Source organism: Panthera pardus, unplaced genomic scaffold (assembly GCF_024362965.1).
Source record: "Panthera pardus isolate Hobbes unplaced genomic scaffold, ASM2436296v1 HiC_scaffold_2, whole genome shotgun sequence".
Classification (NCBI taxonomy): Eukaryota; Metazoa; Chordata; class Mammalia; order Carnivora; family Felidae; genus Panthera; species Panthera pardus.
The window spans coordinates 102535843-102561146 of NW_026526765.1; the positions used below are offsets into that span (position 1 = coordinate 102535843).

Here is a 25304-nt window from a genome sequence, read left to right on the forward strand (position 1 = left end):
CCCACATAATGGCAATGCTGTAAGAGCAAAAAAACTGACAACAGGAAAAAATGAAATGTCAGCACACCAACAAACAGTCTTGAAGAGTCAAAGCTTACTGCTACTGGTTTTTCCTAAAACCAATAACTATCAAGGAACATTTTCATTAGAAGCATAAAAGGAAGAATAAATGAGTGTTTACCTAATCTTATTTTCTGTGCTCGTTCATGGAGCTGATTTACAAGTACTTTCATCTGTTCATAGTTTTCCTAAAACAGAAGCAAAGAAAGAAAGGGAGAGTAATATTAGAAAGCAATTATCTTTTTTTTTTTTTAACCAAAGTAAGGGCTAATGTGAACATCATGTGTCACTGCATGTGGCCTCACACCTACCCATGTGGCTTCCATGTGGTCACTCCATCGGATGGAAAGGATGACTCCTGCCTCTCCATCTCTGCCCAAGCTCCCCTTCACTACCACCTTAGCTCTCCAGTCCATCAATCCTAATATTACCCCTCTTTAGAGATCAATTCATGTTCCCTCTCATCTGTAACACCTCTCATTTCTGGTCACTCCTACTCATTTAGCATCTTTCTTCCTTCAGCATTAACCAAACTTAATTCATTTCTATTTGTTTTCCTATTTTAAGGAATATAAGCCCTTTGAGAATTAAAATGCCATCTTCCTTTTTCTGTCCCATCAACCACTGCCCTAAGAAGTTTCCAACCAATGCAGAAATACTTGGGGGTACCTGGGTGGTTCAGTCGATTGAGCATCTGACTCTTGATATCAGCTCAAGGCATGATCTCACAGTTCGTGGGTTCAAGCCCCACATCACCCTCTTCACTAACTTTGCAAAAGCTGCTTGGGATTTTTGGTCTTCCTCTCTCTCTCTCTCTGCCCCTTCCCTGCTCGAATGCTCACTCTCTCTCAAAATAAATAAATAAGGGGCCCCTGAGTGGCTCAGTCGGTTAAGCGTCCAACTTTGGCTCAGGTCATGATCTCACAGTTTGTGAGTTCAAGCCCCGAGTCAGGCTCTGTGCTGACAGCTCAGAGCCTGGAGCCTGCTTCAGATTCTGTGTCTCCTTCTTGTTCTTCCCCTCTTCTACTCTTTCTCTCTCTCTCAAAAATAATAAAACATTAAAAAAAATTTTTTAAATAAATAAGTAAACATTAAAATAAAACACTTGCTAACTGACAAATTATACTTAAAAACAGAGCCCAGGAAACACAACAGATCCTATTTTATATTTAAAAAGGAACAAGAGCCACCTGGATGGCTCAGTCAATTAAGCGTCTGACTTCAGCTCAGGTCATGATCTCATGGGTTCCAAGTTCGAGTGCCGTGTTGGGCTCTGGGCTGACAGCTCAGAGCCTGGAGCCTGCTTCAGATTCTGTCTCCCTCTCTCTCTGTGCACCCCCCCCCCCATCTCTCACTCTCTCTCTCTCAAAGATAAACACTAAAAAAAAATTTTATAAATAAATAAAAAGTAACAAAACTCTATGTTTGCACATCTTTAGAAATTTTCTAGAGTAACATACAAGAAAATATAAACTGTGAGAGGTGGAAAAAGGGTACAGGGCCTAATTTTTCACCTTCTGTAAATTTTGTTTGATCAGTATATTACTTTAGACCAAGAATTAAGTAGCTAGTTTTTGTGAAAATTCAGAGTTTAACCCACTAATACATTTTGCTCCCCACGATGTCTTTAACATCTCTGATGATCTAATTCCTTTTACATGATGCAATACTAAGCAGCTTGCCAGCTGCTCAAAATTAGAAGAATTTACCGTGTTTACAACAGAGCTCTATTATTTATTTTCTACAGCTCTAAGAGCTCCCAAGGTCAAGGTTTCTGCTACATTCTCTTGCTCTGCAAAATGCAGAAAATAAAAAAAGGGAGAAGCAGCAGATTGTTAGGGAAAGAACCTCTGCCCTGGATCAGGGAGGTCCCAACCTCAGAACCATCTCTGCCTGCCAGCCCTGTGATGACTTCCCTGCTAGGTCTCCCAAGCCCTGTCCTACGGCAGACAACCTATGGGAACAGAACTCCGTAACTCGCCTAGAACGTTGTTTCCCAACCTTGACAGACATTGGAATCACTAGGGAGCTTTGAAAAATAAAAATAAAAACAAACCCTCAGAGATTCTGATGTCATTGGTTACAAATGTGGCCTGGGCATTAAGCACCATAAAGGTTCCCCAAGCGATTTAAATATCCAACCAAAAACAGAGGAACACTGGCCCATAGTCTCCATTTCTGAGTTACCCTCAAGGCAAATTGGAAACCTACCAAAAGGGGGGTTTGGTAATAGGCAAAGGGTTCTTTTATCACCAGAATTTTTTCAGATTACCATAGTATTTGCTGATATTAAGAGCATGAGGCAGTGGAAGCTGAAAACTTCGCTCTACTACGAAGCCTAGGTTAGAGATCCTTTTTATTCACAGTTAGCAAAGTCAGAAACTCCCAACTTCATGAATTGCCTCAGACAGAAACAAAGCTCTGCACTGGAGCGTGTCTGTTCAGCCCATCACCAAGAGATGGCATTAGAGCAACGTGTGTAATGCCACCTGACGTGTATGAAGAGACTGAGCAGCCTTTCAAAACCTAACATCCATCCTCGGTACTGACAGCCTCCTAGGCTGAGAACTACTGCTAGTAAGCAGGAGCTGCGTCCTGAACTCCTTTGTCATCTGCGAGAGACGCAGCAGAGGGAATATGTAAGGGGAAGACCTCCTTGTATGAACAAAACAGAGTGGTAAGGAAGCTCCGGGGGACGGAGTTGGTGGCCAACTCCTATCTGTAGCTAAAGGGCATCTTCTCTATGGACTCTCTCACCCGACCCTGCGCTGCAGCTCTGTGGCTCAGGGCTGGGTGCTACTCTGGCCTCAGGCCCTGGGCGCCCCCTCTGTGCTGCTGAACACACAGGGTGAGGAAAAGGTCTGATGACTATGTTGCTAAGTGGAAAGGAAAGCAGATTATTTTACTGCAACAAATAAATATTTTTTGCTGGTTTTGTGCTTAAAGTCTAACTTGTCACTTTTACCTTTATTCTAAGGTTAAAAATCCACCTCATAAATGTCTAAGACACCTTTTTTTTTTTTTTAAGTAAGCTCTATGCCCAACATAGGGCCAGAACACATGACCCCGAGATCAAGAGTCACACGCTCTACTGACTGAGCCAGCCAGCAGCCACTTAGAAACCTTGATCTCAAGAATCCCCACGGATGGTAAAGCACCTTCATGAGAATAGGCAGCCTTCTCAAATGCTCCACTGTTTGGAATTTCACTTTCTCTCTCTGCCACTCTCAGCATGTGATTCTATGGTTATTCAACAAAAGATTTGCTCAGTGTTGAGTTTAAGGAATTTCTGAAAAAGAACCTCATCCAAACTGTTAACCCTTGTGTCTCTTCACTTTCTAGTAGTCAGGTTAAAAGATAATCTGAAAAATACACTGTAGGAAAGAAAAGAGAAGCCACATATGTTGTTCAACATGTGACTCCAAGTTCAATAAAAGGAATTTGGTGCTAATGGAAAAAAAAAATCTGAATACCTACTGTCTCAGCAAGGTATGTGAAAAGCTAACACATTTACCTTGGAGTAGGCTTATATTGTTAGTTTAAAATTGATAGGATGAAGAAAAAAAAGTTTTTCCAGTGACATTATTTGCAGCTAATTCTCAAACAAGTCCATCCAGTCATTATGACATACTATCTTCTTCTCAGTCCTAACTTATTTAGCTCAACAGCACTAGAAAATGAATAGACAGGTTACAGTATGGCAAAGTGAAGGGGCAGGGATTTCTCTAACATGTTCAGCTCCTCTTTAATGGGGTTTGTCATTGTTGTTAATAAAAGAAATTTAGGGGCACCTGGGTGGCTCAGTCAGTCAAGTGTCCAACTTCAGCTTAGGTCATGATCTCATGGTTTGTGAGTTTGAGCCCCGTGTCAGGCTCTGTGCTGACAGCTCAGAGCCTGGAGCCTGCTTCGGATTCTGTGTCTCCCTCTCTCTCTGCCCCTCCCCCACTCATGCTCTGTGTCTCTCTCTCTCAAAAATAAATCAATAAAAATTAAAAATAGAAGAAACTTAACTTTGTTTCCTGGAAATTTTCAAACATATACAAAAGCAAAAAAGATTAGTATAATAAATGTAGCCAATGTCCTTCAACAATTATCCACAATGGCCCAAGTTTTTTTATTTTTGCCCCCACCCTGAATTATTTTGAAGAAAATACCAGACATAACACTTCCTCTGTAAGTATTTCCAAATCTCCAAAAGATGAGGACCATTACTGCATACCAATACTCTGTTAATAAAATCAAATATCCAATTAGTGAAGACACTTCCTCAGCTGTCAGAGGAAGTTTACAGTTTACAGTTTTTTACAGTTTATTTGAAAGGATTCTATGGAAGGTCTATATAGCCACAAGTGACTGATATTTAAGTCTTTTCTGAAATTCTGAAATATTCTGAAACTAAGTCTTTTCTAAGTTCGCCCATGTTTTTTTTTGCCTTGACATGTTCTCTTTGTCCCCTAGATTTTTCCCACAATGTTAAATGCGTCCTTCCAGTATCCTTCAACAAGTTCTTCTTCCCTTGCAGATCTAGAGGCTGATGGGATTTTGTTGTGCCGTAGTTTCTTATTTTTCCCCCAACTCATCAAGAATTAGCTGACCTCGGGAAGCCTGGGTGGTTCAGTCGGTTGAGCATCCGACTCTTGGTCTGGGCTCAGGTCATGATCCCAGGGTTGTAGGATCAAGCCCCGCGTGGGGCTCCAATTGCCACTTAAGATTCTCCTTCTGCAGGGCATCTGGGTGGCTCAGCTGGTTGAGCGTCGGACTTTGGCTCAGGTCAGGATCTCACAGTTCATGAGTTTGAGCTCTGTATTGGGTTCTGTGAGGACAGTTTAGAGCCTGGAGTCTGCTTTGGACTCTGTGTTTCCCTTTCTCTCTGTCCCTCCCCAACTTGCATTCTCCCTCTCTCTCTCAAAAATAAATATTTTTTAAAAAGAAAGAAAGAAAAAGATTCTCCCTCTGTCCCTCTTTCTCTAAATTTTTTTAAAGTGGAAAAAAATAATAATTAGCTGATGCCCCTCCACCTGCATTCTACCTCCCAGTCTTCTGTCAACTTTGCAAACCACAGGCACCAAAGTTCAGAACTGATGAGTAGTTCCACACACAGAGAGAAAACAAGTAATTCTCTACTAAAGTGGGCTGAAACCCAAGGTACAATTGCTATAGCCTATGACACTGCCCAATTTAGAACAAAGTCAATCAAACCTAAAGCTACTTATACAAGGGATCTTTATCCTAGCTAAGCCAGTCTTCCAATTAAGAAATAAAGGAAATTGTCACCAATTGCCAAGGCTTTCTGAAGCATATGGCCATGAGAAGTGACAGCAGGCAGTTTGGATTCCTAGTCACTAGGAAAACTGGGCAGAGAGAAACCAGACTGTGTCCAGGGCTCCTAGGTGCCATCTCCCACCCAAGGCATGGCTTTATTTTTTGTTCCCCTCTTGTGGGTTTTTGTTTGCCTCAAAGTTTACTACTTGGAGCTGGTGGCCCCAGAAGACAAGGGTACACCGAAGTGAAATCTTTTAACATCCAACATAAGAACACATCCACTCTCTCTCTACTGTTTATCTGTGGCAGACACGTAGAGCTGCTTATCCATATCCATTCTTCCCATCCTTCTTAATGATGAAATCCCAATTTTATTCAAGGTAACAACATGCCTGGCTGAAAAAGTAAAACAATGTAGCCTCCTTTTGTAGACAGGTGTGGCCATGTGACTAAATTCTAACCAATGAAATAGAGGCAGAAGTTGTTAGGCATGACTTCTAGAAAGGCTTCTTAAAAAGAAAACAAACAGGTGAGGGTGTCCTTTCGCCTACTCTCCCTTCCTCCTCTTTGTCCCTGAACTCAGACACAATAGGTGGAGCTTATGTGGCAACCTCTACACCATGAGACAGAATGTACTACTTATTCAAAATTCTTCTGTCCCTCTCATCCTTGCCAAGGTTCAGTGTGAGATTATCCTTCCCCACCCACAGTCTATGAGTCTGTCCCTTTTACTTGCTTTGACCAGTGGAATGTGGGCAAGTGTGACAGTGTACCAACTGCAAGCAAAGGCTCTAAAAGGGACAGTGTTTCCATACTCCCGTCTTGAGCCCCAGCCTTCCATTATGAGAGAAGCATCCCTCGGTAGCCACTGCCCCTTCGGTCTGAGTTCGGGAATAAAAAACAAATACAGCAGACCTGAATCTGGTGCGCTGCCCAGAGAAGAACCACCACAACCAACCCTGATCCCAAAGCAAAAAATAAGTATCTATTCTTTTGGACACAGAGATCTTGGGATTGTTTGCTATACAGCATTACTGAAGTGAAAAGCTGGCTAAACAGATCCTGAGATGACATCACGGAGGGAAGGAAAAGTTGCGAGAGCTAATACTTCTTGAGGGCTTATTATGTCCCAGGCAATGTTACAGGCAGCCACTAATTGTCCTGATGGTTCTATAAGATATGCACAGTTATTAATGCTATTATACAATTGAGGTAACTGAGGTACAGAGAGGTTAAGTAACTAGTCCAAAATCACTCAGCTAACAAGTAGTAGAACCAGGATTTAAGCCAAGGCTCACTAGTTCCAGAACCTTGCTCTTAAACCATTATGCCACACTGTCTCTGCCCACTCACAGGGCCACTGTTAACACTTTAGCTTATTTCCCTCCTGTTTTTTTCTTTTTCTCTCCATGGAAATATGTTACTTTTTAGTTTTTAACATACATGAAATACTAGACTAAGGCCTTTCCCATCATACCACAACTACTTCCGTATTCTAATTACTAGTGCACAGACCGGACCAGAACATTAAACATTTTACACAGAGAAAGAAGTTATATGCTCAGGCCTATACCCCCAAACCCCTAGCTAACAGCCACCATCAAAAACATAGGCCTCGGGGCGCCTGGGTGGCTCAGTCAGTTAAGCCTCCAACTTCGGCTCAGGTCATGATCATGCAGTTCGTGAGTTCGGGCTCTGTGCTGTCAGCTGAGCCTGGAGCATGCTTCAGATTCTGTCTCCCTCTCTCTCTGCCCCTTCCCCATTCACACTCTGTCTCTGTCTCCTGCAAAAATGAATAAACATTAAAAAAGCAAAACAAAACAAAACACAGGCCTGGACCTAAAGCCAAAAAGATGGCAGACCAGGAAGCTCCAGGCCCTCATTCTCCCACAGAGACATGCCCAAACAACCAAAAACTGGCTAAAATAACCTTACAGAAACTCTGGAAAATGTCAGAAGCCTACAGCAACCAGAAGAACACCCAGCCAAGAAGTCATATTCAAAATAGAAACAAGTCTCTCCTCCATATTGCCACCACACTAATGATTCGATCACATCCCATAGGATTTTGCCACTTCCTTACTTAAATATCTTAGCAGACAGCCTGCAAAATGAAATCCGAAGGTGGCTTCAGCATGCAAGACGCTCCACTATTTAATCTCATCTACTCCATGAATTCATCGACTCCATCAATTCCATTCCTTAGTCATTACTTCTAAGTCCTCATACCCTCTATATACTTTCAGAACTTGGTTATCTATGTTCTCATAACTTCCGTAGTTTGTACAGACTTGCCTCTCCTTCTCCACCCTGAACCTGGCCAGCTCTGACCCAACAACAATCAAGATCCAACTCACTCATTACTTTGTATCTGTGGCTTTCTGTAACCACCTTTTTCAAGTTTTAGATACCACTTACCACAATGCACTGTAAGTACATGCTTTCTTGTTCACCTTCCCCACAAAATTATGACCTATACCAAGTACCTAACATACTGCCTAAACCAAAGAAACCACTTAATATTTCTGAATTCAACAGTTCTCTCCTGACCCCAGAAAATCTAGACTTTTGGAACCCTCTCACTGGATACTGTTTGCTTCAGCCTGCTTATTTTCTTTTGATGTAAGGAAACTGTTTAAAATGTCTTTTCTGGGGGCGCCTGGGTGGCTCAGTCGGTTGAGCCGCCGACTTTGGCTCAGGTCATGATCTCACAGTCCTGAGTTCGAGCCCCGCGTGGGGCTCTGTGCTGACAGCTCAGAGCCTGGAGCCTGTTTCGGATTCTGTCTCCCTCTCTCTGACCCTCTCCCGTTCATGCTCTGTCTCTCTCCGTCTCAAAAATAAATAAACGTTAAAATAAATGAATAAATAAATAAATAAATAAATATGTCTTTTCTGAAAGTTACTTGTACAACTTAAATGTTATCTGTATAACCTCAGAAACCATGGGATAGGGTGGAATTTCCCGGCTTTGAAATTTCACAAGCTGTTTCTGTGACGCTGTTATACCTCCCAATTCCAAGAAAGGGTTATTCAAAGACAGCGTGCGATAAGTATGTTCTATTAACATAACCAACTATTTAACTAGTCTGGTAAGCACAACCCTATCTGTACCAGGCAAGTGGTTCCCAAAGCTGGACTTTGCCAAGCCCTCAGGACTTCACTAACAACGCAAACACCAGGATCCCACCCCAGAGACTCCAAAGATCCAGGCCGGGGCTTAACGCAGCCGTATATTCATCAAGTTCCTCGGCTGACAATGCTAAGTCAGGTTTTGAGAACCACTGATTTCAAAGATACAAAATACAGTGCCAGTGCTAAAAGTGAACTAAGATATATTTTATTTGGAACTATCTTCCTCTGCAAACTTCACGACCCCTACTGTGTCCCAGAATCATGACTGGAGGCTCCAGAGAAAAGAACAGAGCTGTTAAAGTGTGTCCACAGTTCACTGGCTTCCTTGTCCGGCCCACATTGGCGGACACAGGAAGAGGAGTCACAGGCTCAGTCAGGGGTTTCCAGGCCCGGGCCGACGGAAAGCTCGCGCAGCCTACCTGGTAGATGGCAGAACCCGAGTCCGGCTGGGTACCCAGTGTGGCCACCGAGTCCCCGTGATAAGCGCGCGGCCCGGGGACAAGGGCGCGGGCGCACGGCCGCAGGGCTAACCTCAGGGAAGCCCACATGACAGCCGGCCCGGAGCGAAGAACTAGTGCAACAGAGCGGCCCGCGCAGGTTCAGAGTTGGTTATTTCCCAGCCGGCTTCCCTGATTCGGGATACAGCTCAGCTCGCGTCCTTACAGCCCAACCCGCCTGAAACACCCCAAAGTCTCAGGCCAGCCACGGCACGTGCGTGGGCTCGCCAGCCGTAAAAGGTTGACGCTGCGCACCACGCCCCCCGAACTCAGCCAATAAGCGACAGAGGCGCAGCACCGCGAGGTCCTGTCCCCTCGCGAGCGCGGGAGTTCTGCGGTCCGGAGGCGGAGCCATCTTCCCCTTGCCGCCCCTCCTGTCTGCGCGCTGTCCTGGCTAGGTGAGGTTCAGTATCTTGAGAATCGTCTCTCTTGGTTTTCCTCGTGCTGTTTTCTTCTTCCCCTCTTAATAGAAAGGGGCTTGTGGGGGAGAGGAAGGAAAAAGGAAAAGAAAAAAAAGTTAGAGAGGGAGAGAGCCAAACCATAAGAGACTCTTAAAAACTGAGAATAAGCACTGGGTTGAGCACTGGGTGTTGTATGGAAACCGATTTGACAATAAATTTCATATTTAAAAAAGAAAGGGGCTGGCACTTGAAAAATCTTATCCCTATAGGAGAGCTGGAAACCGAACAGGCAATTAAGCTGTCCTGAGAAACAAAACTCTTTATTTTTTTTTAATTTTTTTTAACATTTATTTATTTTTGAGACAGAGAGAGACAGAGCATGAATGGGGGAGGGTCAGAGAGAGAGGGAGTCACAGAATCTGAAACAGGCTCCAGGCTCTGAGCTGTCAGTGCAGAGCCAGACGCGGGGCTCGAACTCATGGACCGCCAGATCGTGACCTGAGCCGAAGTCGAAGTCGGACGCTTAACCGACTGAGCCACCCAGTCGCCCCGAAACAAAACTCTTTAAAGAAGATACATATTTATTCATTCATTCAGCAAATATTTCTTCAGTGTCTCCTGTGTCCATTGCTCTTCTGGCACTGAGTCTTATAATTTCATGAGTCTTCCAGCTTTGTCTTCTCTTTCAGGTGTTTTGTTTTTGTTTTTGGTTATTTGGGGTGGGCTTCTTGAGATTCCGTATTAATTTTAGTATGGGTTTTTCTGTTTCTGAAAAAAAAATGTCATTGGGTTTTGATAGGGATTGCATTGAATCTGTTCACACTGGATAATATTGACATCTTAATGGGGCGCCTGTTTGGCTCAGGTCATGACCTCAAAGTTTGTGAGTTTGAGCTCTGCATCGGGCTCTGTGCTGACAGCTCGGAGCCTGGAGCCTGCTTCAGATTCTGTGTCTCCCTCGCTCTCTGCCCCTCCCCGACACATGCTAGCGCCCTCTCTCTCTGTCTCTCTCCCTCTCTCAGAAATAAACATTAAAAATTTTTTTTTAAATATATTGACAACAGTATTAAGTTTTGCAGTCCATGGACATGGAATGTGTTACCAGGTATTTGTGTCTTTAATTTCTTTCAGCAATATTTTGTAGTTTTCATTGGGCAAGTGTTACACCTCCTTGGTTAATTCTTATTTTATGCTTTTGGTATTTTATTATTTTTGATATTATTGTAAATGGAAATTGTCTCTGTAATTTCCTTTTCAACTTGTTCATTATTAGTGTATAAAAATCCAATTGATCTTTGTGTGTTGACTTTGTATCCTGCTACTTTGCTGAATTCATTTATTCTAACAGTATCCTGCTACTTTGCTGAATTCATTTATTCTAACAGGGTTTTTTTGGCGGGGGTGGATCTTTAGGGATATTCTACCTATTTCTCATCTGCAAAGAGATCATTTTACTTCTTCCTTTCCAATTTGAATGCCTTTTATTTCTCATTTTTGCCTAATTGCTCTGGCTAGGACTTCCAGCATTATGTGAATAGCAGTGGCAAAAGTGGACCTTCTTGCCTTGTTCCTGATCTTCAGAGGAAACACTTTCAGTCTTTCATCACTGAGTATGATGTTTGCTGTGCATTTTTCATATGCAGCCTTTATGATGTTAATGTAGTTTTCTTGTATCCTTAGTTAGTTGATTGTTTTTATTAGGAAAGAGTGTTGAATTTTGTGAAATGTTTTTCTGCATCATTTGAAATGATCATGTGTGTCTTGTTTTCTTCTTTATTCTGTTAATGTGGTATATTTCATTGATCAGTTTTGGTACGTTGAACCATCATCTTTGCATTCCAGGAATAAGCCCCACTTGGTCATGGTGTATAATCCTTTTTATTATGGTGCTGAATTCAGTTTACCAGTGTTGTATTGAGGATTTTGCATCAACATACATAAGGGTATTGGTCTGTAAGGTTCTTGTGTCATTGTCTGGGTTTGGAATCAGGATAATGGCCTCAGAAAGCATCAGGAAGTGTTCTCATCAATTTTTTGTATAAGTTTGAGGATGATTGGTATTAGTTCTTCTTTATAAATGTTTGGTAGAATTACTGAAGCCACAAAGTCCTTTTTCTCTGGAGTTTGTTTTTGATTACTGATTCAATCTTTTTACTGTATATCTATTCAAATTTTATCTGGAGTTTTTTTGTTGTTGTTGTTTGTTTGTTTTAGAGAGAGAGACACCACGAGCAGAGGAGAGGGGCAGAAGGAGAGAAAATCTTAAGCAGGCTTCACACTCAGTGCAGATCCCAACACGGGGCTTGATCTAATGACCCTGGGATCATGACCTGAGTTAAAATCAAGAGCCAGACTCTCAACTGACAGAGCCACCCAGGCACTTCTCAAGTTTTCAATTTCCTTGCAATGTAGTCTTGATAGGTTTTGTTTCTAGGGATTTGTCCCATTTCATCTCGGTTATCCAGTTTTAGCAGAAAAAAGGAAGCTGAAATCTAAGTGCTTGCATTGGAAGATAAAAACAAGTAACAAGTCAGTTTGCCTCCCAGAAATCCCTGCAAGGCTCAGAAATTGGTGGTACCAGCAACAGAGAAAGGTGTGGATGGATGTGGGGAAAAGCAGTGGAGACCAAGAAACAGTGGAACTACTTGGAAATCTGTATAAGAAGTAATTAGAACCCTGGGTTTCCATTCCCACTTTGCCCAGGAGAAATTTTCTGGAGAAATTGCCATCTCAGAAATTTCAAATATAGGGACATTAGACAAGAGTGAAGTGCCAGACTGAAATCAAAAAGATTAAAAGTTTGGAGGCCAAATCAAGAAAACCCTGTTCCCCACCTTCTTTTTTCCTCCAAGGTCTCAAATGCTGGCTACCAGCATTTATATACAAGTCCATATAGAAGTTTATATAGAAGTCTAGAGAAACCTTAACACTTAACAGAAAAGATCAACAGTGACATTTGAAGTTCCCCAATGGAAAAACTCCTTAGAAAATAATGCATCTACAGTGTACCTCCAAATTGGCATGTCCTATGTATCGATACCCCATTAAGCTTGTAAAAGCTCCCAATCAACATTTTAGAAAATTTCTCTAACATATACATGGATAGCCAAGGATCAACAGGCATTTGAGGAAAGTTTTCAGCATGAAAAAAAGATACCCACCTCAACCAAGAAAACCTCAGAAGAAACCGTAGTAAAAGGAACAGAATAAACTGCAACATCCTTAGAGAAATGAAAATATATGGCATTCATGAAACAAGAACAGGATTATGAAAAAAATTTTAAAAGCTTCTGGAAATAAATATATGAAATCAAGAATTTTAATCTGTAGAAGGGAAGGAAACATGGAAATAAAATTTTATTTTAATGTTCATTTTGAGAGACAGAGTGAGCGAACAAGTCAGCATGAGCAAGGGAGGGGCAGAGGAAGAGCATCCCAAGCAGGCTCCCAGCTACAGCACAAAGTCTGATGTGAGGCTTGACCTCATGACTGGCTCAGTCTCATGACTGTGACATCATGACCTGAGCCAAAATCAAGAGTCAGATGCTTAACTGACTGAGCCAACCAGGCACCCCTGGAAATAAAATTGTAAGCCTCATTTCCAATTTAAAATTTGGTAGAAATGTAATCAAAGCTAGAGATTACAAGCTTTAGTCACTTAATGAGAAATTATTAAGATGGGAAAACATGTCATAAGGAAACAAGATACTCTGCTAGATAAATTTATTAGATAAATGAGAGGTTAGCAATTATTTCCTGATTGGCATTTAATTTCAGTTTATTCTTAATGTTATACTTATCTAAAGTTTTAGTGGTTTATACTTGTGTATCTTACTATAATTGAGTTTTTAACTCTGTTTGCTAAGGGCAAATAGCATTGCTATAATATTGAAAGGCTTCCTTAATAGACCCAAGGGTTGCTTTTAAACCTTAAGACTATGGGGGCGCCTGGGTGGTTTAGTCGGTTGGGCGTCCGACTTCAGCTCAGGTCATGATCTCACAGTCCATGAGTTCAAGCCCCACATTAGGCTCTGTGCTGACAGCTCAGAGCCTGGAGCCTGCTTCAGATTCTGTGTCTCCCTCTCTCTCTGCCCCTCCCCTGCTCATGCTCTGTCTCTCCCAGTCTCAAAAATAAATAAAAATATTTTTTAAAAATTTAAAAAAAATAAACCTTAAGACTATGAATGGGTGCTATAGAAAATAACTGTTGTTAAAATCTTTATTATAATACAAAAATCGTGTTTTAATATTTTAGCAATAAACAATTAGAAAATAAACACCATTTATAACACCATTTATAAATGGTTCTAAAAACATTTATAATGTCATCAAAGAGCGTCAAGTCTTGGGGCTCCTGGCAGGCTTACTTGGTACGTCATATGACTTTTGATCTTGGGGTTGCGGGTTTGAGCCCCACGATGGGTATAGAGATTACATTAAAAAATCTTTTAAAAAAAAGAACATCAAGTACTTAGAAATGTAACAAATGAGGTGACACTAGTATAGATTTACACAATAAAAACATGTCTACAAAAAGATTTGCATAAGAATATATAAACAGTCCCCTAGGAAAATGAACAGGAAATTATGGTGTATTCGTATAATGTGGTATACTCATAAAATAGAATAAAACTCAGCAGCAAAAGCGAACTGCTAACAGCGATGAATCCCAAAAACATTGAGCGAAAGTAACCAGTTAGAAAAAAACAGGCAGTGTGTGATTCCACAAAGTTTAAGTCCAAGCAAAACTAATCTCTAGGTGACAGAGGGGAAAGAGCTTAAGGGAACTTCCTGGCATGATGGAAATGTTTGTTTTGCAGGGTATTTACAGAGGTGTATGCATTGTCCTTGCTCAAAGTGAATACTTCAGATCTGTGTATCTTATTAAATGTAAACTATGCCTTAAAACTGTTAACTGCAGGGGTGTCTGGGTGGCTCAGTCGGTTAAGCATCTGACTCTTGATCTTGGCTCACGTTATGATCTCATGGTTCTTCAGATCAAGACCCACGTCAGCTCTGGGCAGACAGTGCAGAGCTTCCTTGGGATTCTCTCTCCCTCTCTCTCCACCCCTCCCATGCGTGTACTCCCTCCCTCCCTCCCTCTCTCTCTCTCTCTCTCTCTCTCAAAACAAATAAATACATAAAAATATTTTTAATTAAAAAAAAGATTAATAGAAACTGCAGATATGAGAACCGTGAAAATGAAAAGGACAAAATTATCAAAACAATAAGAACATTTCCCAGAAGGGAGGTAAATGAAGATTCCTTATTAAAAAGATCCATTAAGTTTCCAGCAACATGAATTTAGGGGCGGGAAAGGAAGGCAAGCTTACACCAAAGTTCATTATTGTGAATAATACCAGGTCATAAAACTGTAAACAGGCAAGCCACTTTCAAAGGATAGATAGGGAATCAGAATGGAAACTGCAAACTGGAAGACAATGGAGCATGCCTTTAAAATGACATGAAAAGCATTTTCAAATTATTCAGGATTTTTATTCATAGCCTGAGAGTAGAATAAAGAAATTTCAGACATGAAATGTCTTAAATAATGTTATCACCCATGTATCCTCTTGCCGTAAACAGTGGAGGATGTACCCACCAAAAAAAATCAAGACAGACAATGGCATGGGCACTACAGAGAATCTAAACCAGGAAAGAAGGGTAGGAAGTTCATAGAGAAATGGCGAAGGGCAGTACCACAATGACAGCTGTACTGCACATAAAGACCTATGAAGCCACTAGACCAGTTACAGTAGGAAGAAAGACGTCCATAAAGTTTTCCAGGAAAAAAAGCAAACTGTTTATCTGACAGTTTGGCCACGTGGAAAATTATATGGAGGCATTTTGAAGCAATTATTAACTCCAAGAAAAACAAAAGGTTGCACCATAAATGTCACCTTAGTACATAATGTGGTACAGCATTGAATAATTACAATTAATACAATAACACTATTGAATATGGATTAAGCCGTAATTGTAACATATTAAGAGGGAAGGCATGGAAGGGAGAGTTTAAGAAAGCTAATATTCTTTTTTTTTTTTTTAATTTTTTTTTTTTTTTTTTAACGTGTATTTATTTTTGAGACAGAGAGAGACAGAGCATGAATGGGGGAGGGTCACAGAGAGAGGGAGACACAGAATCTGAAAGCAGGCTCCAGGCTCTGAGCGGTCAGCACAGAGCCCGACGCGGGGCTCGAACTCACAGACCTCGAGATCATGACCTGAGCCAAAGTCGGACACTTAACCGACCGAGCCACCCAGGCGCCCCTCTTTTTTTTATTTTTGAGAGAGGGAGCGTGCACACATGTGAGAGAGAAGGGGAGGGGCAGAGAGAGAGAGGGAGAGAGAAAGACATAAAATCCAAAACACGCTCCATGCTGTCAGTGCAAAGCCTTATTGTGGGGCTCAAACCCATGAATCATGAGATCACAACCTGAGATGAAGTCAGGCGCTCAACCGAGCCACCCGGTCCCAAGAAAGCTAAGTCAATTCACAATGTCTAACATTCATAAATAAGAGATTAACAGAATAACCATATTTAGAAATATGTAATAACAGAAGAAATAGCTAGTTTGAAATCTAGCACTACTTTACTTTTTAAGCCATGTATAATAATTTTTTTAATATGAAATAATGCATATTAAAAGGTTAGTACTGTGCCTAGCATAATAAATGGTAACCTATTGTTTTAAAAAAGTGAGTTTTTAAAAATCCAGGCAGGGGGAAATGAGAGTAAAAAGTCAGAATTTTAGCCACAAATTTAGCTTTGCATTGATAAAGAAAACAACATAAGGATTCACACAGCCCACATACAACATCAGACCAGTTGAACAGAAGCCCAATTATTCCTGGCACTGAAGTCAAATGTCTCCTACAGATTCGAAGTAGGATATTGGGTGATAAAACTTTTTAAAACTCTGTAACATCATTATAGTAAAAATAACAAAATTTCTTTAGGCTTTTGCACTATTTGACATAATATCTCTAACCTCAAGCAGACAAAACAATGTAGACGGCCCATATACATAGCTCTTTGATGATGTGACCAAATTCAATATAAAAATTCTGTCTGGAGAAAGGACTAGACTACCCTTTAGGAAAATTTCTACAAATATTTCTCTCAGCCAAATTTTTTGACCAGCTAAGATTTTGCCAATATGCACTTCAGAAGTCCAGGATTATATTATGTTCAGGACTAAAGTTTCCCATTTGTCTTTCTCTACAGAGAAAACAAAATGGGAAGAGAAAAAAGAGTGAAAGAGATTGAGAGTTCTTGTACCTAAAAATTCATTATATAAGCAAAAAAGCAACTCTCCACATGTCCTAAGTGGGAATGAGGGGAAAGGATATTCTTTATTCTTACAAGATAAAAAAAATATCCTTCACAGCAAGCGTATCAGATAAAAGATTAATTCTTCCAGGTATACCATATTTTTATGGAAGGAAGAAAGCTGTAGGTGAAAAACTGACAAGTTTTGGTTAATTAAACATTAATATCTTTCAGTCATTAAAAAAAAAAACACAACCGAAATAGTATAAAATAACTTTTATTTACATAATTTATACCTATAGAACATAACTGCTTTCTTTAGAACAAGAAAATTTACAAATGACAGATATTGCTTTTTGTCAAAAACTCCTTCAAGCAAGAGAGTATATACATGGTCACTTCTATTTCAAATAATATGGTCAACAGTGGATATTCATAATTTTATCTGTGCCTCAATCATTTACCAACAATTAGGCTTTTAAACCATCATGTTGATTGCTTGCTAAGACCTAAGTTTTCAGGAGGAAAAGTCCAGAAAACAAAACCATTATTCATACCTCTTTTAAGATTTATACAATTCTTCACAACATCATCTTTACGTGAATCAGATTAAATATAGGTGTGACTAATTCTTTCCACCTTGTAAGGTAAAGACACTGATTACGTTTTCTCATTTTCCCAGATTAGTTTTAAGGATATAATAGTAGGACAATTTAGCTGGCTGACTTGATTCTCTAACACAATGAATGCCCAAAGATAAAATTATTTCTTATACAGTAAGAAATTATATATTCCATAAAACCAATTCATTATAGATGTACAAGACAGATGTTAGCAAAGTTAAAAAATAAATATTACACAAGGGATAAAATAATAGGTTAACTGTGGCAACTTAACACTGAAACTAACATTAACTGAATGAAACTTTCAGAATATGAGACTTTAAAAAATTTTATAAAAACAGGGCATTAAAATGGCAATGTGATTTAATACCATGATTTTTTTGTGACATCTTAATCACACAAAATAAATTAATGCATACCTATTGAGAATTTCCACTCAGATTTATAGATCCTCCTTTATGACAAAAAAGTTAAATTGTAAATTTCACTGTACAGCAATGAATAAGCTGTTATTGTTGAGCCATATCCGATTTTACTAATGAACTCAAAAATTGGCCACAATTTTTTTCAATATACAGTTATCTAGACATTAAAATATTTTCCCAGCTGAAATACTGATCATTTTGTAATGCAATCAATCAACACAGTTTTAACTGTGATGCACAACTCATAACTTCAATGATGAATATTTCATAGATAGATAAAGATGTCAGCACCTTAAGGTATGAAAATTGCTGTCTAACGTAGGGGTCAAACTAAAAGCCCAATCCAGCCATGTCAATCACTTAAGTGTCCCCTGGCTATTTGCACACTGAAATAGCAGAGTTTAGTAGTTGCCACAGATTCCTTCTGGCCCACAAGTTCAAAAATATTTTCTGGAAAATATTTTTGACTCCTGCTCTGAGGCTTTTCAAATAGAAGATTAAATCTGCTTTTAAGAAGTTTGATTTGAACAACCACCAAAGATTTGCTTGGGTGGATAATGGAATTACATATGTAAATAACAAAATTTCAAAATTAAAAACAACTCTTAAATTAATACTGATGATAATCACTGAACAAAATCTTATTATCTTATTTTCTGCTTTAACATCACAATTATGTTTGGTGCTTACAGGTCTGAATGTTCCTTAAGCAAAATTTAATGGGGGAAAAAAACTATCAAGAAATCAGTTTTTTAAAAAAGGAATGTGTGTAAGTGTATGTGTGTGTAAAGGGGATTGAGTTTTGTATGTAAATCTCCCTCATAAATTAAGGGTTTTCCCCCCAATCAAATCCTGAGATTATCCAAGAAATAAGAAAAACCAAAAATTCACAGTACAAATTCAATATACTAAACTATGAGAAAAAATGTATTCAAAACATATACTATCCAAATACTTTAGTGATAGAACTTTAAATATCTTTAAAATTAAAGAGGGAAAAGGGACAAACATAAATTTGTCAATACCTTCTTTACCCATAATCTGAGTGGTGAAAATAATTAAAACTGAATATTCTTTTAAATAAACAATTTAAAAATAAATAAACTTTTTGATGTTTCGTCTTTATAAATAATAAGTTTAAATACTACTTACTTGTTCAATTAGGACTAATGTTACATCAACATCAATTAGAAAAATACATATTTTCCAGTCAAATAGATGAAAATAGAAAAGTTTTTAACATTTACCACACTAAAGTGGAGTTTCACAATATGCTTTCATATACCGAGAGGCAACTGAAAAGGCCTTCAGCAAAACCAACAAAGAACAACAACAACAACAAAAAACCTCCCACCCCCAAAAAAAGACCCCAGAAAAAAACCTTTACAAAAGAAGTTCACTAAGTGTTAAATACAATCCACCTCCGAATACTTGGGCACTGTGATTTATACATAAACATTTATCCAAAACACTCCAGAATGTCCATGTATGTTCAGCACAGGAAGAGTAAAAATGTAAACAAGAGAAGCTTTTTCTGTCTCAGAAGCAGTCTTAATTGCTTTGTATTTCCAAAATGCTGAATCAATCAGAATGAAAGGAACCTCAGCAATGTTTTCCAATGATTATAAAAGCTTCAAATCAAGCTCATTAAATATTTAAAGTCAATCTCAAGAAAAACAGCCAGTGATGCTTTTTTCTAAATACTGCTTAGGTGATATAATTGACTCTGGAAATCCTAGAGTTTGAAAAAAAAAAAAAAAACAACAAAAAAGACTTTTATTATGTTTCATCCACTTCAATAAATATATCACTAAAAAAATATTCAGAGACTGTGGTTGGCCCCTCTTCAGGTGCCCGGGTTTGGCCAGTTTTACATTCCTCTTTTGGTAAGGGACGATCATAAGAAACCTAAAAAGATTAAAAAAAATAATAATAAGCATGCAATATAACATTTATATATTGGTAGTGGTAGTCTAAATTGATACTGCTTTTCCCTATCAGTTTAAACTACCACAAAGCAATACAGTGATAAATATGAGAGTTTTAAGTATGTTCATGCTCATTGACCAAATAATTTCATTTCTATGCTGTTATATTAGGGAAACAATACAAAACATAGTAAGAGTTTTATGAATAAGGTAACCTTTCAAGCATTAGTTTTAATAAAACTGGACTCAACATAAAACAGCAGGCATGATTAGATTAATTACAGTATACACAAGGTCCATTATTTTACCCTAATTTCCACAAAAAAATTTTAATATAGAAAAAACTAACATTATCAAATCTGCAATGAAAAGTTTTAATAATCTGCATAAGAAGAGACAGACCCATGGAGCGCCTGGGTGGCTCAGTTGATTAAGCAGCCCGCTTCGGCTCAGGTCATGGTCTCACGGCTTGTGAGTTTGAGGCCTGCGTTGGGCTCTGTGCTGACAGTTCAGAGCCTGGAACCTGCTTCAGATTCTGTGTCTCCCTCTCTGTCCCTCCCCAACTCGTGCTCTGTCTCTCTCAAAAATAAATAAACATTAAAAAAAATTTTTTTTTTAAATAGAAAAGAATAGACCCACAAAACAGAACAGTATTCAAGGAAACATTACAAATTAAAGCAATCCTATCAAAAATTAGCATACTTAGAAATCTATGACAAATTAAGACACAGGAACAGATATATGTATCAATGAAAAAGACTAGAAATATCCCCAACACATACAGGTGGAAATTTAGTATCTGAGAAAAGTGACATTTCAAAAAAAAAAAAAAAAAAAGGGAAAATTGTATTATTTTTTAAATTATGTTGGACAACTGTATAACCATTTCAGGGGGAAAAAAAAAAGTCAAACCTATATCCTCAACAAAATAAATTCTAGATTAATTAAAAGATGTAAATGTAGGGACTCCTGGGTGGCTCAGTCAGTTAAGTGTCTGACTTCAAGTCAGATCATGATCCTGAGTTCGAGCCCTGTGTCAGGGTCTGTGCTGACAGCTCAGAGCCTTGAGCCTACTTTGGATTCTGTGTCTCTCTCTCTGCCCCTTCCCTGCTTGCACTCTGTCTCTCTCTCAAAAATAAACATTGAAAAAAATAATCTACTCTAAAATGTCATGGGAAAACACTTTCATAATCCTGGACTAAGGGAGAAGGAGTGTCTTTTTAAATGACCAGAAAGGAAGAAGCCATAAAAGGAAAGAGTGATAAATTCATCTATGTAAAAATAAAAAACATCTGCATGGCAAAAACTACCATACACAAAATCAAAAGATAAAGGACATACAGGTTAAAAAAAAACAAAAAAACAATAAACAAAACAAAACCATGTACAACCTTTGTCACAAAAGGTTTTCTTTAAGAGCTTCTACAAATCAATATGAAAAAGACTAATAAACCAACGTTTTTAAGAAACCAAACATACGAACAGATGGTTCAGAGAAAACAAGTGATTCAAATACATGAAGAGGTGCTCAACCTCACTCATAATATACTCATTAAATCTATGAAGAATGTCATAAGTGAAAAAAATTGATTATGTGCTAGCGTGAGGAAAAAGGCCTTCTCATATACTACTGATAAAAATAGAAACGGATATATTTGCTATGGAAGACAATCAAGTAATATCTGTCAAAGGAATGATCATTCCTTTTGATCAGCAATTCTATTTCTAGGAAGGAATTCAACCTATGGATAAAAGTGTAAAATCACTCATTTCTAAGTTAGATATTACCACATTATGTGAACTACCAAATCATTAGGAATAACCTAAATGGTTACCAGTGTGAGACCAATATTGCTCTATGGTACACGCAAACAATGGAGTATGATATAGTCATTAAAAATAATGAGGGCATTCTTGGGCACTTATTCCTGCAAAATGAACTTACATCCACACAAGAACTTGCATATGAATGTTCACAGCAGCTTTATCCATAATAGGCAAAAACTGAAAATAACCCAGATGTCCTTCAACTGGTCAAAGGATAAACATGAGAATTCTATTCAGCATTAAAAAGTAACAAATACATAAAACCATCTGGATGACTCTCTAGGGAACTATGCTGAGTGGGGAAAAAAGCTAATTCCAAAGGTATGATTCCATTTACACAACTGTATACAACATTCCACTTACATAACATTCTTTGAATGACAAATTTAATGGTGTAGAATAGGTTGCCAGAAGTTAAGGAGAGTAGAGGGAGTGCAATGGAAGTGTGTCTATAAAAGGCAACACAAAGAATCTCTGCGGTGACAGAACTCTTTTGTAGCTTGACTGTGGCGTTGTTATCCTGGTTGTGATACCGTACCATACTTTTGCAAGATGTTAACATTGGGGAAAAATGGATAAAAGGTGTATGGGATCTCTGTATTGTCTTTTAAAGCTGCATGTGAGTCTACAATTATCCCAAAATAAAAAGTTTAATTTAAATTAAAAAAAAAAAAAAAAAAAAAGATGGGGTGCCTGGGTGGCTCAGTTGGTTGAGTGTCCAACCCTTGATTTCAGCCCAGGTCATGATCTCAGTTGGTGGGATGGAGCTCTGCTATGGGCTATGCGCTGATAGTGGAGAGTGCTTGGGATTCTCTTTCTCTCTCCCTGTCCCTCTGCCTCTCCCCTACCCACGCTCTCTCTCAAAATAAACATTTTAAAAAAGAGAGAGAGACTGAGACAGAGAAGGAGGAAGCTCTTTATATACTGTTTTGCAAAGATCTTTAAGACGGACTGTTATGGTGAAAACAGCAAGGAAGAACAGTATGCTGTTATTTATGAAACAAAAAGAAGAAAAATGTTTATATTTGTGTACACATAAAACATCTCTGGAAAAGTGAACCAATAGCTGATTAACAGCATACGCTTATAAAAAGGGGAAACAAGGAAGCTAAAGGACAGAGGTCAGAAACTTTGTAAACTTTTTTTGTAGATTATGAATTTGAAAACTTGTAGAATATATTACTTATTCACAAAAAATAATAAAATAGCAATTTGAGAATTAGTCTTGCCTCACCCTATACCAAAGTCAATAACCATGAACAGAGTTTGTTTTAAAACTGATTACTGAACATTTTATACCTTGGGGAAAAACTCACACCCCCACTCACACTCTGTATCTGTCAAAAATAAATAAATGTAAAAAAAAAATAAAAAATAAAACTTATGCATATTAAAAAAACCTCCAAAATTTTATTTATTTTTTTTATGGTAGAAATTTAAAGTTTTATTGACAATATATTTTACTAAAAATGAAAATTGTATTTTAAAACAGGAAGTAGGGGTGCCTGGTTAACTCACTCGGCCAAGGGTCTGATTCTTGGTTTTGGCTCAGGTCATGATCTCGTGAGTTTGAGCCCCACGTCGGGCTCCACGCCGACAGGGCTGAGCCTTGCGATTCTCTCTCTCCCTCTCTCTCTGCCTCTCTCCCGCTCTCTCTCAAAAATAAAGTAAAAAAAAAAAAACCCATGAAGTAAATGAGAGTAATGATGATACTAATAGGGGATAAAACCATATAACCTGGAGGCAGCTTGGTGCTGCTGAAGTAGTTAAAAAGTATTTCAGTAAATTCTTAACCTAATTCATGGAAGCTGTGGAACTTGGGCCCTTCTGTCACTTAACCTTCTGGGCCTGTGGGAGTAATACCATCAATATCTATCTTACAAGGATGTTTGTGTAAAAAAGAAGGTATTTGACAAGAATCTGGAGTATAGTAAGTGCTCAGTGAGTCATTACATTTTTACACATTGCTGGGTAACATGGTAGGAACCATGAACATGGTGTCCAAGTGCCTGGAGTTTAGTAAATGCTGCATCTGATGAAAGTCAGCCTTTCTGTCTGCTCCCAATGTCTTCTCTCTCCATCTGTCACGGCAGTTATTGAATGTGTGAATGTGTGTTTGCTTCCCCAGTATTTGACGTCATGTCCAGACTCTGAAGGCAGTGGCTTCCAGATAATTGGCACAGAAACCAAAGAACATTCTTCCCATTAATCTAATGTTGCCGACCTTGCTGCCTTAGTAGAAAGTTACAGAAATGCAAAATGTGATTCCTCTTTATGTAAAATGTATTTAGAATTCATCATAAAAAACCTCCAAAATTTTAAAAAATAAATGAATTTGAAAAAATTACTTGAAGCAAAGAGCTAAAAGGTACGTGGCTTTGTTACATAAGGATCTGACATAAACTGGTAAGCAAACCACTAAGATCCCAAAAGCTATAAATAAGCAAAAGATGGAACAAAACAGGAAGAAAAAAAAAAAAAAGAGCAAGAGAGAGAAAATGTAGTAAATGTATGGGAAACAACCAAGCCACTAATAACTAAAGAAATGCAAATTAAACAAATGAAATGTCATTTCCACCCTCTACCGTTACATAAATTAAGAAAAAATTTACTTTGAAGAGTAAGATCTAATGCTGGCAAGAATGTAATTTAACTGGCATAGCTACATTGCTGGTAATTATAATAACTGTTCTCCAAAGAAATTTGGCAATAATAAAGACTCATAAAATATTAGTCTCAGAAAATAATTCTATGAAATATAAAACATTTAAAAATTTTTTAAAGATAGTTTTTATAAAAGTACTCCTTTTGAGGCTCATGCTATCCAATAGCTCTCCTGTGTTGAGTTCGTAAGTAACCAACCCCAATATTCTTCCAAAGTTTTTGATACAAGTTCATGTATTTTTCCATCCCAGTAGTTGCCATATGAACAGCTTCAGAATAAACAGAAATGAAACATACGAATTCTAATCTTACCACTTCTTGAAGTTTTAAAATTTTTTTTAATGTTTATTTATTTTTGAGAGAAATAGAGTGCAGGGGAGGGACAGAGAAAGAGGGGAACAGAGGATCCAAAGCAGGCTCTGTGCTGACAGCAGCAAGCCTGAAGGGGGCTCAAACTCACGAACAGTGGGATCATGACCTGAGCCAAAGTCAGATGTTCAACTGACTGAGCCACCCAGCCACCCCACCATTGCTTGAATTCTTATGGGTGCCAGGACATTTCCCCAAAAGCAAACAGAATACAACTACTGCTTTGTTTTGCTTCCACAGGTTAAAAAACTTCTTTGCATTAAAGGAATATCAGTTAAGTGTCCATTTATGACTAGCTTAATATTAATAGATCTGTATTAAAGGAGCTGTAACTTAATTCAACACCCACCTTCTTTCCCTTATAATGAGGTATGACGGGGAGGAGATGGACAAGCGATGCTCTGACATAATTTCTGACATCCAAAAGAAAATAACAATTGCCATGTTCTTCCTAGTAGAGTCTGATATCTAACCCATTCTATACAAATAATAAAATATGACAGTTATCACATACCTGAGCTGGTGAACTGCCAATATTCTCAGATTCGGTATTAACAACAACACTTGGAGATGGAAGCAGATCAGAGGACTCTTGGGTTTTTTTCTGGCTTTCATTGAGTGGATTTGATCTTTTCAAATTCTGTCTTAGTGTAGGTATAAAAGGCTTTAGGCGTTTCTTATTATAAACATGAGTAGGTTCATCAGACTCCAAACTATTCTTTGAACATATTAAAGACAAAAATCCCAGGGGTCTTCTGCCAGGTCTAGAAATGCAAATGTAAGCATATTCAAAGATATCCAGGAAGACACATTCTTAATACCAACTTCTTTCCTTTAATGCTA

The 25304-nt window shown here is 38.5% G+C and overlaps 2 protein-coding genes across 6 annotated transcripts in view; both read right to left on the minus strand.

Annotated features, from left to right (window-relative positions):
* Positions 1-9200, minus strand: part of MCCC2 (methylcrotonyl-CoA carboxylase subunit 2) — a 72244-nt gene extending 63044 nt beyond the window's left edge. For both annotated transcript variants that reach the window (XM_019463064.2, XM_019463063.2), the window contains exons 1-2: positions 8874-9200; positions 182-248 (exon numbers count right to left, since the gene is read on the minus strand). In XM_019463064.2, coding sequence (XP_019318609.1) covers positions 182-248; positions 8874-9002 — 196 coding nt within the window. In that variant the 5' untranslated portion in view covers positions 9003-9200. The remainder of the gene's footprint in view (positions 1-181; positions 249-8873) is intronic.
* A 792-nt stretch (positions 9201-9992) lies between these two features.
* The window catches only part of BDP1 (B double prime 1, subunit of RNA polymerase III transcription initiation factor IIIB), a 98361-nt gene continuing 83049 nt past the window's right edge, over positions 9993-25304 (minus strand). For 3 of the 4 annotated variants that reach the window (XM_019463068.2, XM_019463066.2, XM_019463069.2), the window contains 2 exons: positions 24976-25225; positions 16887-19581 (listed from right to left, as the gene is read on the minus strand). In XM_019463068.2, coding sequence (XP_019318613.2) covers positions 19453-19581; positions 24976-25225 — 379 coding nt within the window. In that variant the 3' untranslated portion in view covers positions 16887-19452. Of the gene's footprint in view, positions 10121-16886; positions 19582-24975; positions 25226-25304 lie in introns of those variants that run through there. The other variant, XM_019463070.2, reaches the window with a different exon arrangement.